This window comes from Triturus cristatus, chromosome 3_1 (genome assembly GCF_964204655.1).
Source record: "Triturus cristatus chromosome 3_1, aTriCri1.1, whole genome shotgun sequence".
NCBI classification, from domain to species: Eukaryota; Metazoa; Chordata; class Amphibia; order Caudata; family Salamandridae; genus Triturus; species Triturus cristatus.
The window spans coordinates 685,139,676-685,159,239 of NC_140583.1; the positions used below are offsets into that span (position 1 = coordinate 685,139,676).

Here is a 19,564-nt window from a genome sequence, read left to right on the forward strand (position 1 = left end):
TGACGGAGTAACCGGGAACGGGACTGCCAGAAGACCCTCACGGGGAGAGGTCGACTGAAGACGGCGGGAGGCGGAGCCGAGGCCGGGGCCCGGAGCCACTACACGGCGCGGAGCCGGGGGCGCGGCCTACAGGCGGACAACGAGGTGGAGAGCGACAGCGGAGCCCCGCATCGGAGGCCCCGGTGAGGAGGTACTCTGGCGAGATAGCCTGGGCGGCAGCCGGTCCTGGGCTCCGCGGGGACACGACGGATGGCCCCTCTAGCCGCCTGACGTCAGAGGAAGAGCGGCAGAGCGGTACAGGGCCCAGTGAGGAGTGCGGAGGAGCATGGGGGCGAGCGCGGCAGGAGAAGAGGTCGAGGTGCACCTGGCGGCCTGGCCAAGGGCCCGGCACGCATCTGCCTGGGGGAGTCGCCCCTGTATTGCTTAGAGACGGACAGTTCACCTGACGGAGCAGCCGGTGAGCCCCGGAGGACTGCAACAGCGGAACAGGGCCCGGATCGGGCGATCTAGGCCCCTGGGAGGACACGTGGCATCTTGCGAGGAACGGCTAGGGGCCTGCGGAGGGCGCCACCTGCGTAGCCGGGGGCCGGGTGGAGGACACTAGTGTATCCGGCGAGACTCGGAGTGGACTGTTTCCCTCCCCCCCTGGCCGACGCTGTTCCCTGAGAAGGGCTGCAGAGAGAGAAAGTAGGCCCCACGGACTCGCGCTGCCACCCAGGGGTGAGAGGCAGCAGCACCGGGACTGAAGGCCCGAGAGAGGAGCAGGCTGAGGAGACCCTCCCGCTGTGTGTCACATCCACGGGCCCGAGAGGTGAGGTGTGGGATCGGCGGGGCCCTGGCGGTGGTGGGCTGGTGCCGCCCGACCAACCGACGCAGCAGGAGGACGGGTGACCGAAGAAGCGTGGGGCGAGCCCCGTGGCCTAGCGACGCCGGCGGGCGGGTGGAGCACCCGAGACACGGGAGGAGCCGGCCGCCCCTACCAATGGCGGGCAGCAGAAGCAGCAAGAAGGGGGACCGCACTCTCCCGGAGATGCTCAGCAGGAACCACCAGAGGGTGGATAAGGGGCAACCGTCGCCGGGCTCCTCCGGGGGTGAGCAGGAGACGGACGAGAGAGAGCCGCCGGTGACTAGAGCCTTCATGGAGTCACTCTTCAGCTCCCTTAGGGATGACTTTCAAACGCTGAAACAGGAGGTCACTGGGGAGATGCGAGAGGTGCGCAGAGAGGTAGACGGCCTGGGAGAGCGGGTGGCTTCCGTGGACGGTGCTGGTCAGAGGAGGGACGAGGACATTGAGCAGTTGCAGCAGGAGGTGCTGCGCCTCCGAGACCAGCAGCTCGACCTGCAAGCCCATAATGAGGACCTTGAAAACAGATCCCGGCGGAACAACATTCGGGTCCGGGGAGTTCCGAGCGCGGACGAGGGGTCTGATGTGACCAGCTACCTACAGAACCTGTTCAGGGAGATCTTGGGAGAGGCGACGGACTTCCCCATCCGGATTGACAGAGCACATAGGGTGGGCCCGCCGAGACGCACGTCGGCACCACCGCCGGATATTCTGGCCTTTCTACCGGACTTTCCACTCAAGGAGCGAATCTTGGCTGAGGCAAGGAAGAAGTCATCCCTGACCTTTCGAGGACACCCAGTGGCTTTGTATCAGGACTTATCTGCCATAACGCTTCAGAAACGCAAAGCTTTCAGGATTGCCACAGACTTTCTGAGGGAGCACAGCACGCCCTACGCCTGGGGGCACCCCTTCCGACTCATCTTTCGGTGGAATGGCACTTTGCACCAACTACGCTCCCTGCGGGAGACCTGCGGGGTAATGGGCATTCCTGAGACGGAGGAAGATACGGCTACGCCGCACCGGAGGCGCGTTACCAGAGACGGCTGGCAGCGGGTGACGGGGCGGAACTCTTCTGGCCGCACCGGGAGGCCGGACTCACCCACCATCAGGGCTGGCATGGCCGGCGCGGTGCTCGAGGTGGCCAGAGACACTGCCGATGGTGACGTCGCATTGACGGCGTAAGAACACTCCGGGGGGAGATCATCACAGCTTACTTCACTTTGCAGGTTTGGGGGCTCTGGGGGGGAGGGGGTAGCGGGGAGGAGACGGTGGTTGGACGTCCACTTAAGTTACTCACCACAGACTAGTCCCTCGTGGGACTCGGCTGGGACTATGGTTCATTGGGGTTGGAGGACGGGGGAGGGAGGGAGGGAAGGGTGGGGTTTGGGGTTGTTTGACTGTTGTCCAAGGGGTTGCTTGTTGGGGTTCGGGGGGGTTCGTTTAGGTTGTGGGGTTGAGGGAGGGGAAGGGAGTGGTTGGGGGGTTGAGTGAGAGTGTGGGGGGGGGCTCAGGAGGGGAGGGGGGAACGTCCAGTGCACCACAGGGATTACGGCCGCCTTGGCGGCGCTCTTGAGACGGACTCCGCGCCTGCGGAGGCTTTGCGCTACTTCACCTATCCTTCCCTATGCCGCCTACCACTCTTAAGCTCGTGACACTTAATGTTCGGGGCCTCAACAACCCGGTTAAGCGGCGTGCTGTGTTATCCCTACTAGAAAGCACCCGAGCAGACATCTGTCTCCTCCAGGAGACTCACTTGTTGCCTCAGGACTGCCACAGGCTCCGATCCCACAAATTCCCGACTCAACTCTTCTCTTCTGGCAACGCTAAGACGGCGGGGTGGCGATTCTGGTGGCCAGGCAGTTCAGGGGAGAGATCTTGCACAAACAATCCGAACAGAAAGGGAGACTGTTAGCCTATAGGTTCAGGGTGGGGGGTATCCACTTCACAGTGGGATCTGTATATAGCCCAAACGAACAACAAGAACGCTTCTTACGCGCAGCTTTGGAAGATGTCACTGCCTCACAGGACAGGCACATTATCCTCGGGGGTGACCTCAATATGGTCTTTGACTCGGCCCTAGACAGATCCGCGCTTCGCTCTCCGCAGGCGGGGGAATTCTCGGCCGGGTGTAAGACACAGCTGGCGGAGCTGGACCTCCACGACCTCTGGCGCCGCATGCATCCTACTGATAGAGACTATTCATACTACTCCCACGCACACAAGACCTACGCGCGCCTAGATCACTTTTTGGTCACCGCGCCGGTATGTGCGATAGCTACCGCGACAGAGATGGGGGTGGTCTCCCTGTCTGATCACGCTCCGGTCACCGTCGAGCTTCGACTGCCGCCGATCTCGGGACCACCGCGGGTTTGGCGCCTGTGGGACACATTGCTGCATAGGAAGGCGGTAGTCACGCAAGTGACGCATGCCATTCAGGACTACCTGTCCCATAATGCGGATTCCAACACTTCGCAAGCGACACAGTGGGCGGCCATGAAGGCGGTGATACGGGGGGAGTTTATAGCTCTTTCCTCAGCCGACAACAAGGAGCGGCGGCACAAGAGGGAAGAGCTCACCCAGCGGGTCCGCGAACTGGAACAGGTGCACCGCAGGACAGGGGCTCCCCGGGTATGGCGGCAGCTAAAGGAGGCCAGAAAGCTCTTGGCGGCCCTGGACATGGACCGCGCGGAGTATGCGGCTTTGCGCTTACGCCATGCCTACTACACGGGAGGGGATAGATGTGGCCGGCTGCTGGCGAACAGGCTTAGAGCGGCTCGACAACAACAGTTAGTGAAGGAGGTCTCCGACTCCACGGGGTCGATGGTTACGGAGGACACCCATATAGCTGAGGCTTTCTGGGGTTTTTATGCGGACCTCTATACGGGGGACCCCCCGGATGCATCGGCGACGGCGGCCTATTTGGACTCGATTGCCCTCCCCTCCTTGACGCCTTTACAGGCGGAGCACCTGGACAGGGATATACGAGTTGAGGAAGTGATCTCCGCCATCGCCCGACTTAAACACGGGAAGGCCCCGGGGCCGGATGGCTACACATCCCTTTTCTACAAAACGTTCTGTGCGACGCTGGCCCCGCTTCTCACGCGCCTCTTCAACTCCTTCACTGCTCCCGGGGCCATCCCACCGGACCTGCTGCAAGCCTCTATCACGGTCATCACCAAACCGGGGAAGGACCGGACGCAATGTAGTTCCTACAGGCCGATCTCACTTTTGAACGTGGATCTTAAGCTGTACACTGGGATCCTAGCGGCCCGGTTGGCTCCCCACCTACCGGGCCTTATAGACCCAGACCAGGCGGGCTTTGTCCCAGGACGGCAGACGGTAGACAACACCAAGCGGATAGTTCACCTCTTAGAAAAAGCATCACGGATCCCAGGGGAGAGAATGATGCTCTCGGTGGACGCAGAAAAGGCGTTTGACCGTGTCCACTGGCCTTTTTTGGAGCAGGTCCTGCGGAAGGTGGGGATGGGGGACAGATTCCGATCATGGATTTTCAATTGCTACAAATCTCCGACGGCAGCGGTACGGGTGAATGGCTACAGCTCCAGAAGTTTTGCCATTGAGAGGGGCACGAGGCAGGGTTGCCCGCTGTCGCCCTTGCTCTTCGCCCTGTACATCGAGCCTTTCGGCCAACGGGTGCGTCACAACCCAGCAGTGAGGGGGGTGCGGTTCGGAGGCTTCACTCATGCCATTAGCCTGTACGCGGATGACGTCATACTGTCGCTGGATGATCCGCTCACTGCCCTTCCGGCGTGTATCGAGGAGTTGGACTCCTTTGCCGCGGTTTCGGGATTCAAAATGAACGTGGGGAAGTCAGTGGCGTTGGACGTGTCGCTCAAGCCAGCTACTAGGACTTCGTTGCAGGACCTCTTCCCGATGCTCTGGTCGAAAGAGTTGGTGCCTTATCTCGGGATTCAGCTGGCTCCCACCTTGCTGGCTATGGTGGCGGCTAATTATGCCGCTTTGGGAAGGAAGATTCGGGAGGAGATAGGCCGGTGGGATCGCAGCGCCTTGTCATGGCTGGGCAGAATAGCTGCCATCAAAATGACTGTTTTGCCCCAGATTTTGTATTTGTTTAGGGCGTTACCATTGCAGCCACCTACGGGCTGGATCCAGCAGACGCAGTCGGACCTGGCGCGTTTCATATGGCGGGGCAAGAAGCCCAGGATGAAAAGGGCGCTCTCTATGCTCACGCCGGAGGCCGGGGGGCTGGGGATCCCGGACCTCCGCAGGTACTTTCAGGCAGTGCAGTTACGCTACTTGGTGGAGTGGAGTAGGTGGGAATCCGACAAGCACTGGCTTTTTCAGGATCAAGCGGTGGCGGGCAGGCCCTTGCAAGAGGTGCCGTTCCTTCGAAGGGCTCACCGCCCGGCGAATCTATATGCCTCCTTCGTTACTCGAGTACCCCTACGGGTCTGGGATGCTACCAACGCTGTGCACGGCCTGACAACATTCCCTTCACCTCTCACACCCTTGCTGGATAATCCGGACTTCACCCCGGGACTGGAGAAGGGGGCCTTCGCTCTCTGGCGGGAGGCGGGGTGTCGGGCCCTGTGTCATATGTATGACCCGGAAGGGGTCATCCCCTTCGTGCGCTTCAGACAGGAGTATGCGCTCCCGGAGACCGAGAGGTTGCACTACCTACAGGCTCGCCACTGGGCGCTACATCCACAGGTGCGAGAGACGGCTGATAGGAGACTTCTCCCGTATGAGCGGTGGCTTCTGACTCGCACGTCCGACGCGAAGCTGATCACCGATCTCTACAAGCTGTTACAAACACCCTCCTCCCACTTCTATAATCCGGGACGGGAGCGCTGGGAGAGGGAATTGGGCAGGTCGCTGAGCCATAGGGAATGGGAGCAGGTGGCATATAGGGCCAGGCACTCGGCGTACCATATGGGACTCACTGACACGTTCACCAAAGTCTCGACGTACTGGTACTACACCCCGGAGCGCATACACGACATGGATCATAGTAAGGATGCTAACTGCTGGAGGGGATGCGGGCGGGTGGGCACGCTGCTACACATCCTGTGGGGCTGTCCGCTCCTCGACTCTTATTGGAAGGAGGTGATAGACGATATCGACTCCCATTTTGCCACTGAGCTGCCGCGCTTCCCGGCATACATATTACTGGGCCTCCCGAACGGGTTGATGTATCCCTTGAAATCCCGCAGGGGTAGACAGATAGCTATTGCACTGGGATCGGCGATGCAGAACATCCTCGCGCACTGGCGCTCCAAGACACTCCCCACTGTCACGGGCTGGCTTCACAGATTATGGCATGTGTTGGGGATGGAGAAATTGTCGCTTACACTGGCAGGGGATATAGAGCAGTTCAATGATCTCTGGCAGCCGTTTCAGTCCCTGCTGGTTACTGAATTTAGGGAACTGACCTGCCCGAGATATCTTCGCCTCCTGCGGCTTACGGCCCTGGAGGAATCTGCCTCTTAATTGGTAATGGGGTGGAGTCCCTCTGGGAGAGACAGGGAGGGGGAGATGGAGTGGATCAGACCTACGCACTGGACGGGGGGAGGGCAGGGTTTGGGGTGGGGGTATGGGAATTAGGGGTGGGGGAGGATAGTTCGGGAGGGGGGGAACTGTTTTTGATTGTTACGGCACTGTTCATCATCGAGGGTCACAGCGGACTGCCGTATTATTAGAATGTTCGCTACAGGGCCTCCAGCCCGGCATTTGACTTCGCCGCTGTACTCGTATACTCACGATGTGTCGTATTGTTTGTTTCTCTGCATTGCAATAATAATAAAAACATTTTAAACCTAAAAAACGACCTCCCTTGATTTCTCTGTAAGAATAACTTATCTCTGTGGGGTAAGGTATTTTTATCTCTCTTTACCTTTCTTATGCCTCAGGTGCTATATTGTGCTGCAGGAGTTTAGGCCCGAGATACATTGACCCCTTGAGATACAGGCCTGGTCTCTATTTACTGGCGCGGCATTTCATGAGTCGACTTTCTTGGCTGGACCTTCCTTTTGAGAAGCCTGATCTTGCTTGCTACACTGCTATACTTTGCACAATGGGCATATTTACAAGCCCAGGAGCGTCACTTTTTATGACACTCCGGTGGCATACAGGCATTCCCCATATTTACAAGGTGGCAGTGAGCCACTTAACATGGCTGAATGCCACCGTGTAAATATTCCCCTTTCCGCAGCAGTCCTCTGCGGCAAAGGGGCGTGCAATGGGTGTTATGGGCCTTCCACCACAACACCCATTGCTTTTTGATGCTGCCACTGATTTACAAGGCTGGGTCAGCACCAAAAACGAAGGCCAGGATATACCTGGTTTTAGAATGGCAATACAAGTAGAAATTATTAATTTCTCCTCGTTTTTTGCTCTTTCTATGTGTTCTGCATTCTGCAACACACATTGAAAGAGCAAATTGCCATTATTGATTCTTTATGTGCAGGAAGGTATCCCTTCCTGCGCATAAACAATCCCCCTTACAGTGCAGGCACCCTTGTAACATGGCGGCAGGGTGCCAGCGCTAGCACTAGACAGCTTTTTTAGCACCAACGCTAGGTTAAACACAGGGGTGCGCCGTATTCTTGCAAATACGGCGCATCCCTGCATTTTAAAAATGTCAGTGTGGTGTTGCCAAATTTAGTGTAACACCGCAGTCCGACATTTTCTTGTAAATATGGCCCAAAGTTTTGTTAACATCTTAAGTGTGTTTGCACAAGGGGAAGCGCAAAGCGACAGAGACTAAAAACCGTAAACCAACTATGAGCCCACACCCGGATAACCCAACAGTTTGTTTAACTCTTAAGGACCAGGGCACTTTAATAGAAGAGGTTGGAAACCTCTTGGAGGTGCTAGTGATAGTAATGCTCAACTGAGCCAAATAGCAAAGAAAGTGCCATCGATTTTTTTTAAATAAATGAAACTTGATTGCAGCACAGATGTCACAGGCTTCTTCCACCTCAATCTACGGTTTGGACAAAGTCATATCTGAGGTTGCTAGGGACAATTGTGACTTAATATTTATCTCACAGCAATATGTGCCTGGTGATATTGTTTCTGTGCCTTTCCCACTTTCACTCACAATTATTTGTGTAAATAGATACATGCCTATAGCGAATGGTGACAAGGTTTTGGGTTAATCAGAAGGTCCCCCAAAGACAACTGATGCTATTATATCTCTTCCCTCGCACAAAATCCCCTTGGCCATAGGTGCCCCAGTTGATAAAGAAGGATGGTCTTTGAGCTTATCTGAGCTAGTTAGCACTGTGCAAAAACTTCATTTAGAGGTGGGGACCTAAGAGATAAGGTTTGCCTGCTGATTACTGACATTGGAGAGCTTAAAGCTTTAAATAAACCATCCTACACAGCCAAAGTATCACATGGGGTTGATAGTCATGTGTATTGTTCACTAGATGCCCAAACAAATGAGTAAAAAAATAATAGCACACTAAAAAGAGGCTCACCTCCTTCTATTTTATCTCTCTTACCTCCCTCTCCTAAAGATTCACCTTACAAGGGGCCCTTGTGTCCGACTTCCAGTAGACCTGTATGCCTTTTACCTACCAGGCACGAAGGGTGGGTTAGCAGGGCCCAGAATGGTACTACCCAACTGGGGAGGGGGACAAGCTGGGACTTCTAGCAACCTCCATTGCTCCAGTATTGTACACATGCTTAAATCTTCCCCGTCATCATGGTGGGATTCCCACAGTAACAGTAAAAATAGCATGACTGAAAATATTACCATAGACCTCCATTGAACAGAAACCACAATTTAGTAACATTTCAACCTTATTTTATAACATCCAAAGTTCAGCCAATCACAGCAGAGACCTCAGAGTACTGTTCCCCTACAGAACCACCACACGTCGTGTGATAGAGAGTCTCCTGGAGCTCTACTCAGTGACAGCATTATCTCTTCAACTTTTGAACTCCAGTTTTCAGTTTCTGATACATTCAAGTAATTTCTGAACTGTGTCCTTTCCTCTCCTTCTTATTAAAATGCCAGAGCCTATAAAAGGGCTGTTAAGACCCTGCAATACTTGTGGGAACTGTAAGCTGTTCTCAGAAAACCCCACAAACAGTGTCTATATTGCCTCTAACCTGACCACAAACATTGGGAATGCAAATGTTGCCACACTTTTTCAGCCAAGACCCTCAAGGACACGGAGGGTAGGCTGCTCCTCTGGCTCCAGAAGAAGAAGGTTGCCTCAGACACAGAGTCTGAACCTGAGGAAAAAACAAAAAGAGGAGAGAGGAAGACGGCTCCTCTTCTCATCATGGAGACTCAAAAAGATCCAAGTCCCAGGATAAATCTGAGGTGAAACACTACAAAAACCTCAGGCGGACACCTCAAAATCCTCTTCAGTGCAAGCTTCTGTTCCACTGACTCCTGTCAGAGACCATTCATCTTGTCCGTCGACAGCTTTGTCGTTGAAGATTCCAACATCTACGAGAAAGCCTGAGGTTTTCTTACCATCGACGACTTCGTCGGCGATGGCTTCTATGACGATGGTCAAAATGTTGATGGCAGCACCGTCGGCAGGATTGCATCTAACTATGACTACGTTGTCATCATCAAGGAGACCATCACCATCGATGAGAATTTATTGTCGACCACTGGCCCGTCGACGGCAGTCCAGCAGACGAAGATCATCCATGCAGTGTTGACCGTGTTGCAGCTAACTATATCAGCGACTGCACCTTCGTTGAGCCCTTCAGGGCCCGTTGACAGAGGGAAAAAACAGCCTCCTGCATCCCAAACAAATACAGGATTTTTCTAAGATTTCCCCTTTGCCTCCAACTTGCCTTTTGAACTTCCAAGAGTCGGAAGATGAAGGTTAGTTTGGTCCTACATATAGTCCATGACAGTTAAGGGTCAAATGCCAAGATTCGGATGATGAGGACATTGAGGACAATGGCCCTTCTTCTTACCTTGCAGGGGAATATTCTTTTACGGATAGAGATCCTTCTGTGCAGCAGTCTGATTCCTTCCAGGAGCGTTACTCATATGGTGATCAGGAGGAGGAACGCCATCACTTTAGAGAACCATCAGTGAATGTTCCAGTATTTCTAGTGTCAGACTTACCTCATATCATTGATGATTATTATAGACGTTTTCCAGATGCTAACGTTCCTTAATGGCCTCTGCCTCCTCAAGAGGCTCCTATTGATCTGGCTGGCCAAAGCACTCCTAAATCCACCAGGGAAAGGATATTGTCTCCACCGATAATCATAAGAAGCAGATCAGCAACAAATGGAAGAAGGTGAGATTCATACTGACATAGATGTCCATGATGAATGGATGACTATATAGCCCCCATGCCACCATCCCCTATCCCACCTTCTGCGGATTCTCCAAACTGCAGACACTGGTGGAGTTCATGATCTTATAGAATGTGCCTTCAAGCTTTTCGATCTACCAATGTTGGCTAAACAGACTGAATGCTTTCTGTATGACCTCAAAACAGGCCCTCAGCGTTCCATCAGAGCAATCCCTATCGTAGATTTTTTGTGGCAAGAGGGCCTCAGGCTCATGAAAACACCTGCTTCCATTCCAGCGGTGATTCCAAAGCTGGAAAAAAAGTACAAGGCCCCTGACAACTCACCCACATGCCTCATTGGTCATCTTAGGCCGGTTCGGTCATCGTGCAGACAGCACAGAGGAGAGCTAAACATCCGTTGTCACCATGTACAGCCTCACCTGACAAGAAAAGTCACCATCTCGATAACACGGGAAAGAGTTTCTCTGCTCTGGCGGCCACCTCCATTAGAGCCTTCAATGCCATGACCAACTTAGGGAGATATGACAGATGTGATCAGACATAACCGAGCTGTTGGAGTATCTTTCAGACGATAAAAAGGAGGCTAATGATAAAAAGGAGGCTGAGGACATTCTGTTGAAAGAGGAAAGAGCATCTTCAGAGCTCAATGGGATCGCCATAGATGTGTCATCTACCGCTTTTTGCCAGATAGCAGGAGCAGCGGTGCTGTGTTGTCAGGGTTGACTACCTTCCATCCAGAAGTACAAGCCAAGGTACTTTATATGTATTTGATGGAGAGTGCTTATTCTGTAAGCACATAGACGAAGCACTACAGTCCATAAAATTGTACACAGACACGGCTAAGGCTCTCGGCAGTCTTCAGCAATGCCGTTTTCAGTCTTCTCGAGGTAGAGTTAGGTGGTAGTACCTATCTCGCCCGCAGTTCCAACAGCAATACCAACCATATCCGCAAAATACCTACCAACCATACAACCAATCTTTTCGAACAAACTCTGCGCAGTCCTATTCAAGACCAACAGGACGTAAGAGGCAGCAATCTGCCGGAAGATCCCAGGAATCCAATAGGAGACAATGAGATTTGCCAGGCCCCTGCCACCACTGTCCCACTGCAATTCGGTCCTGCCTACTCAAAATTCTTTCTGAAATGGAAGTCCATTTCTTCAGACAAATGGGTTTTAAATATCTTCCGGAACGGTCACACCCTGAAAGTCGTTCAGCACCTTCCAAATGTCCCACTGCGGAAAGTTCAGCTTTGTCAACTTCCAGATCTCAAAAAGGAGATAAGATCACTTATTTTCAAACATGCCATAGAGGAAGTACCCCTCAACCAGCACAATCAGGGGATTTATTTTGACTTCAATCAATCAATCAGGAGTTTATATAGCGAGACTACTCACCCGTAAGGGTCCCAAGGTGCTGAGGGGGTGGGGGAAGGCTGCCGATCCATCTGGGCATGGAGGTTCAGTCGAAGAGCCAGGTCTCAAGATCCTTCCTGAATTGGGTCAGCGAGGGTGATTGCCTGAAGTGGAGGAGCAAGTTGTTCCAGGTATTGGTGGCGATGTAGGCGAAGGATCTTCTTCTGGATCTGTGGCACGGTGACCAGGGCAAGTTTGCGGAGTGAAGCTATCTAGCATGTAAAGAGAGGCGGTGGTTCAGATATGCTGGTCCTGCATCTTGGAGAGCATCGTAGGCATGTGTGAGGTAAATCACTTCTTTCTCATCAAAAGACAGGAATATGGAGGCAGGTCATGGACCTCAGAATGCTGAACATGTTTATCAAAAAACAATTCTTCAGGAAAAAGGGGATTATCTGTCTTCTCTCGATCTCCTCAATGCTTATTTTCATATTCCCATATATCCCAAGCTTCGAAAATTTCTCAGGTTCAAAGTGTCATGGTGCCATTACCAATTTGAAGTGCTTCCATTCGGTTTAAAATCTGCTTGCAGGGTTTTCACCAAATGCATGGCACGGGTTGCAGCTTTCCTAAGACGTTCAGGTCCCCAGGTGTTTCCCTACCTGGAAGACTGGCTAATAAAAGCTCAGACTTTTTGGGAGGCAAAAGTTTCAACACAAGCCTGTCAGAATCGCTTCCAGTTTCTAGGGCTTCATGTCAATCTGGAAAAATCGTCCCTCATTCCTTCCAAATCTCTAATGTTTCTGTGGGCATGCTTCAACATGCATCTCGGCAAAGCATTTCCCGGTCACAAAAAAATATTGCGTATTCAAGATACAACACAGCTTTTGTCAGCGAAAAAGTTTGTTTCTGTGAGATTATACAAGTCGATACTGGGGATGATGTCCTCTTGCATCCCGCTAATCCCCAATTGCCATCCCCACAAGCGATCGCTGCAGGAGCAGTTGGATGCGCAGTGGATTCAATCTCAAGGATGGTTCAATGACATGGTTCACATTTCAGCAGCAATGAGAGTGATGATGTTCTGTTGGATGGTCAAGGAAAACATTTCACAAGGCCTCTCTTTCCTTCACACTCTGCCGCAGCTAGTGATGACCTCGGATGTGTCGATGGATGGATGTGGGTGGGCTCGCCTTCAGGAATTATCGGTCCATGGCAAATGGTCCAAGCAAGAATCGGAGTGCCACATAAACCTTCATGAGCTCAAAGCAGTTTTCCTGGGCCTTAAAGCTTTCCTGCCTCAAATCCAGGGTTCGTCAGTGCAATGTTCTACCTTCGAAAGCAGGTTGGCACAAAATCTTGTGCGCTTAACCTTCAAGCTCAACAGCTTTGGGAATGGCTTCTTGCCAACCACATCTCCTTATGAGTTGAGCACATGCCAGTAGTCCACAACGAGTGGGCTGACTCTCTCAGCAGGGTTTCCAAGCAATGCCACGAATGGGAGCTCAACGACCAACAGCTGCAGGTGGTCTTCCAATCCTGGGGTTATCCAACATTAAATCTGTTCGCTACGTCCCTCAACAAAAAGTGCGCTCTTTTTGAAAGCATGAATCCTCATCCGGAATTGTGGGGAGACGCCTTCCAGTTTTCATGGGTGGGAATGATCGCCTACTTCTTTCCCATGTTTCCACTCATCCCTCACATCCTTAAAAAAATGAGTCAGGAGCCATGTTGTCTTATCCTCATTGCCCCTGAATAGACAAGCAATTCTGCTACACTAAGCTGCCTCGCCTATCAGAGTGTGCTCCAATTCTCTTTCTTCCAATAGAGAGCCTTCTCTGCAATAACCAGGGCCAAGTAGTTCATTTGCAAATTCCCTCTCTTCATTTGTCAGCTTGGCTCCTCACCAAGCTGAATTTGGAAATCTGAGCCTATCCGAGAAATGCAAGTCATTACTGCAGAGGTCCCGAGCTCCTTCCATGCCCAAGTGTTACACAGCTAAATGGAAGAGATTCTGTGCATGGTGTTTTACTCAGTCATTGCATCCTTTTTCATCCACTCTGGAGCAGGTGTTGCCTAATCTCTTGCACCTAGCCAAAGCAGGGCTTTCACATTATTTCATAAAAGTCCACCTTGCTTCAATCTCTAAATATGAAAGATGCTCAGATCAATCTTCCTTGTGGTCAAATAGACTCATCAAATAATTTATGAAAGGACTCTTTAGAGCTTTCCCGCCTGTTAAAGCTCCTCCAGTACTGCGGCAACTAAATACAGTTCTGTCACAGCTTATGCGTCCTGCATTTGAACCAGTGCACAAATGCGTGTTGAAGTTTCTTTCTTGGAAGGTGGCTTTTCTCTTGGCCATTACATCACCTAGGCATATCAGTAAAATCCAAGCATTCACCATAAAAGATCCATATCCTCAGTTTCTGCCAGACAGAGTTATCCTGTGCATTAATCCTTCATTCATACCTAAGATGACTTCAACTTATCACCTCAATGAGCCTATAGTTTTACCTACGTTCTTTCCTAATCCATCCTTGGTGGCGGAGAGATCTTTGCATTTATTGAACATTAAACAATGTTTGAAGTTTTATCTGCCAACAATGAAGATCTTTCATATATCCTCTTAATTACTGATTTCCCTCTCGGCACCTAGAAAAGGACAAGCCTTAATACGGGCCAGCATTACTCATTGGGTCACCTCAGTGATTGCCTTCTGTCATTAATAGGTTGGCCGTCCACTGCCTGCAAAAATGCAGGCTCATTCAACTAGGAAAGTGGCAACTTCTTCAGCTCTATTTGCAGTAGCATCTCTACCTGATATTTGCAGGGCAGCAACGTGGGCGAACGCTCACACATTCACAAAGCATTACTGGCTTGATGGTTGGAAGAAGCAGATATAGCTGTTGGGCAAGCTGCACTTCAATGCCTCTTTGCTTAAAGTATGCAGCAATTAGCCTCTTTTCTTTATAAGCCGGTTTGCTATTTTATACTTGTATTTTATGATTATATATAACTGAATATTTTCATATTTCTTCTTCTTGCTTTACGATGTTTCTCTTTTGCGTCATGGTTGGACAGTTTACTTACCCACCTGTCTTTTGTCTTATTGCTTGTATACTGCTTTCTAGTCGGATTCAAACATGTAAATCTATAAAAGTAAAATACTGGAGAAAAACAGGTTACTTAACCTGTACACTGTCGTTCTCCAGTATTTATATATTTTATAGTTTCACATGCGACCCTCCCTCCTCCCCAATTAGGCTCTCCATTTACCTCTGAGTTTTCAATATATGTACTTGTGCTCAAACTCTGAGGTATTGTAGCTCTGTAGGGGAAGGGTACTCCGAGGTCTCTGCTGTTTTATTCCTGACCGTTTTCCCCCCCTCACCCCACCCCCCTTTTTACTTTGTCCTATGATAGTGGTAGTTTATATCTCCAAATGAAGGCCTTAATTTTTACTAGAATGGATTGGTATTGTGTGTGATCTTGTACGATTTACATATTTGCTAATTTAGCCCTTGCTTTTAGCTTAATTATGAGACTGGGGCTCTTTTTATCTTGTATTTAATTATGCTGAACCTCTAATTTGTGAAAGGTTTACTCTGTGCTTGATTGTATAGTTGTTTCATCCTTTTATTCCAATTTAATTATGATGGTTGTATATTTAATTGCCTCTTTGTTTTGTACTTTTATGGTTTGAAAATACAGCAAAAAATATTATGATGATGGAAAATGTTTTTGCTGGCAGTCACAAAGGGGAAGGGGGTACAGTTTGCATCTGGCTTGCCACCTACTTGAAGTAGGCTGTAAACTGTGATTGTTTAGCAACCGCATTCTGGTCACAAAACACTCGTACATCCCCCTGTGACTCTGTATTAGGAAGGTATACCCTTGGCACGCCCCTTCCTAATAGTGACTTGCTAAGCCTAGTTTGCAAGTCGGTAATAGGTTACCGACTTACAAAATAGGGTTATTACATGCCAGAAGCTGTTTTTGCAGCCGCATATGGCCCGATTCTCTGTAACTACTAAAAATTATCGTGAATCTAGCCCTTTGTGCTTCTGGGCACTCTTTTCACTTAAATCTTGAAAATTGCATATCTCCGGTGTTATTGATTCGGTTTTTGGTGCTCTGGTCTCAAATAATTTATTAAATCGTACTCAATCTTTCTAAAGTGCTGTTAGATTGTTCATTTGTTATTTTCTTATTTTATGACGGTTTTTAGTGCTGAATAAATCATTTACATGTTGTCTCTAAGTTAAGCTTGACTGCTTGTGCCAAACTACCAGCGGGTTAAGTCTGGTTCATTTGGAGTTTGCTTGTGTCTTCACCCTGTCAGAAATTGTAGCTGCTGCTTGAGTAGGGTTTCACCTCATCTACCAGTAACCTGATTTCCACCACCCAACGATACCGAAACCACTCATCGGTAGATTTTGTTCTGACAGGAAATGCCAACTTAGTTCAGGTTGAATTATTATTGATGTATAACCAAGACTGATTTTCATGTAGTTAAGACTGAAGTGTGTGGTGGTTACTTTTTTTGACAGCACATACGAGCTACAAATCACTAGTATGTAAAACACCCAGAGTAATTACCAGTTCAGATTAATTCATATAATTCAGCATTGTTTTCGATGTCTTTGTACATTTTAAAGCTCAAATATTAAGTATTGCTTCAGTTGACCGAAACTTACTTCTCCTGAATTTCCTTTGAAATTCATCAGGGAGATATATTAATTACACCAAAATAACTTTTGAATATTTATGCATATGAAGAAATATATGATTCTGTTTATTCATATATAAAATAGCAATAACATTTTTGAATAATAAAGGTAGATCAGTGAGCACGAATAGGCAGTTACACATGTCTGCGTGTCAGGAGTAGCTCCCACTATTTGCCAAACAGATCCTTTTGTATCCTACTGTACTCATCGAACACATAATGCTCCAGCAGCAACGTAGCCCTCTTCACTGCACCAAAGTTACCACAACGTAACAATTTACAGCTGCTTTGAAACTATGTTGCCATGGGATCCCTGCTGTCTCCTATCCAGTGTTAACTGTGCCTTATTGCACTGTAGTAAGGTAGACTATACATATCTATCAGTGGGGGGCGGTGACCCTCAAGATTGGAGGGGTGTCGGGGGGACTGAGAAACGAACCCAGTGGAGACAAAAAGATAATTAAAAAAAAAATTGAAATGTACTTACCTGTGTTTCACTCTCCGTGCTTCTTCTTTCTTTTGGAGTCAGCGCGACGGCACCTCATGGAGCCTCAGGCCTCCCCCTTCTGCAAATCCGGACGCTGCTCTCATGCTGAAGCCTGAGAGTAGTGCCAGGATTTGCTGAAGCGAGCTGCTCAATGCTCCAGCAGGCAGTGGAGGCCTGTGCCTGCTCTCCACCCATCTGTCTGAGACAGCTAGGATGATAGGTTTACTCTGCGCATGTCAGGCTGGCCATCACAAGATGGCCGCCCAAAGTAACTTGCGCAGTGTAAACTGGTAGAGTAAGCACCACTTCCCTGCAGCCAGTCAGCAGCAATGCCTCACCCCCCAAACACTGCTGGGGCTGGGAGCAGTGAAAAATGAAATGGTAATTCATTTTATTACCATTTTATTTTTCACTTTTGCTGCACTGGCAGCAAGGGGGCGACACTCCTCCGCCCTCATTTCCATTTGCCCTGGCTGCATACATAGTAAAAAGAGACTCCAAATGTCTTTTTTTGTCTCTATTCAATATTCTGAGTGAGCAGAACACTTTCAGTTTAACACTGTGTACCTTTTACAGTTCATGTAACCTTGAAAGAGGTGTAGCACTTGGAGTACACTGCTAGTGCAAATGTTCAAGAAGGAAGACCATTCTTTAGCATCGAGCAGACACTGCCCCACACTTTTTATACAGTATTGTGTTTTGAAAAATTACAAGGCAACTCTAATTTAACGGTACCTGAATCAAAGTTTTGAGCTCTGTTTTTTCACGCTTACTATATTTACTTGATACTGATTTGAAATTATGAATGCTAGGTACGCATTTATAAACCAGGGATGCCTAAATGATGTAAAATGATTCAATTGACTTATGTTCTGCCTTATATTATTACTGACATGCCTTATATTTGAATCATATCTTGCCGCTTAAGAGTCAAAGGTAGAGTGATTTTTCTGTCTTTCTGATATTTTCAGAGGCCCGGTTAGTAATTGGGATGCAAAATCTAAAAAGCCTTGCAACTGCACCAAATCACAGTGTCTTAAATTGTAAGTACTAAACAAAATTCATTTTCACTCTTAGCAATATTAGCATGTGTTGACTTTTTCTAACTTGGTGCTAAAATAAGCAGCCAATATCATCGGTGTTTGTTATGTATAGCTGTCATATAGAAAAACACATAAAAACCGTGGATTCTCAAAACCATTGCTCATCCTTCTCAAATCCTTGTTACAGACCCAAGAGATGAGTCAAGGGCAGGTCGTAAATTCAACACAGCTTGGTCTTTCTTGAATATCAGTAAGGGCCTGTTGCTCTATTCACTCTTCCCAGACTTCAGCAAGGTGAACTAAAGTGCTGGAAAGTTAAAATGGTAGGATTTAAATAATTCTTGGACGAAAAAATGCAGAGAGACCCTTAAGAAGGCAACACGCCAATTCAGTAGTAGAACAAATGGATGATTGATAAAGGCAAGGCATTGACTGAGGATCCTAAGGAAAGGCATTAACCACTCAGATTGAGCAATTGCAAGGGGCTAGTGTTGTTGTGATGCATCAAGTGACTTTCTAAACTTTTTTTTATAGCGGACCAAATGACCGGAAGGAAGATAGGAATTGACAGGAAGTAATTTCTCTCTATGATGACTTGTTAAACCCATTACAAAAATTACCTAAATGGTGGTTTGCTGGAATAGGAAGTTTAAAAACAATGAGGATTTGGGTTCTTCCTGCTAAAAAAGATACTCATGATGTGGTTCTGTAATGGCAAAATACTCTTCCCAACTGAGTCTTTCCAGGCCATGTTGATCTCACTTTGCCAGGCATGGAAAGGAACATAGCTGACATTAGAAGACTCACCATCTGCTCTTTCCAAGGCTTATATAGGGTGACATGGATTCCCTCAAACTTGCTAGGAAAGAGGCTCACATAGTGAGTAATATCACCATATCAGTGGATGAAGCCACACAAGCCTGGTAATTCGCTTCACTGCTGAGGCAGTCTTGGTATTTGCCTCACTGTTCACTCACCTCTCTCTGGGCACTAACACTGGGGCAGACCCTTTATTCCCTTGATACAATGTAACATCATTTAAAAATAAAAGTACTTTTTTCCACCATTATGGCCTCATCTCCTTAGGCTGTAAACTTATGGACTTATTTCTGTCTCAGTGACAGATTTGAGCTTCTTCTCACAAAACAGGTGTAAAATATATAGAAAAGCAGGGCCATGTCCCCTCTTGAACATATGTGAGGTTCGCACATAAAGCATGCCACAAGTTGGCAGTCGGATTCAGATGGCTGTGTTAATGAAAGTGTTAGAAACTGGGTTGTTGGTTGACTGGTGTGAGAACCCTGTTCAAGCAGCAACCACAATCCTTGTCAGAGTAACGCACAAGCCATACCTAAATTACTCTGTGCTCAAACCTCTGGTAGCTTGGCACAGAGAGCCAGGCATAACTTGGAGTCAATGTGTAATGTATTTGGACAACACTTTAAACAGTAATAAAGAGATAACACAACACAAAAAGGACCAAACACCAAGAAACATGAAACTGTCTTTGATAAATAAAACAAGACCTAAATGACAAAAACCCAATCAGTACAACCGAAGATGTTCAGTTTTTAAAAAGTTTAGAGAAAATAGCACCAAAAAATACACAAAGCACCAAGTGTGGCTATCTGGTCGCGCCAGACTGGGACAAAGTCGCAAGTGCAGGCCAACCATGCTAGAGCACGGGCCGGCTGCAGGGACCCAGTTAGGCCTGCTGAACAAAGTACTTTAAATCCTTAGTTGCGGAGTGTTACGAGGATTCGTGTCGAAGATGCGTCACACAACCAATTTGATACATCAGTTATGAGATGTGGTGAAG

At 48.9% G+C, this 19,564-nt stretch overlaps 1 protein-coding gene across 1 annotated transcript in view; it reads left to right on the top strand.

Annotated features, from left to right (window-relative positions):
* The window catches only part of TESMIN (testis expressed metallothionein like protein), a 1,510,092-nt gene that overhangs the window by 1,007,438 nt on the left and 483,090 nt on the right, over window positions 1-19,564 (top strand). Inside the window, exon 12 of the mRNA XM_085644767.1 lies at window positions 17,674-17,745. Within this exon, the coding sequence (XP_085500893.1) occupies window positions 17,674-17,745 (72 nt within the window). The remainder of the gene's footprint in view (window positions 1-17,673; window positions 17,746-19,564) is intronic.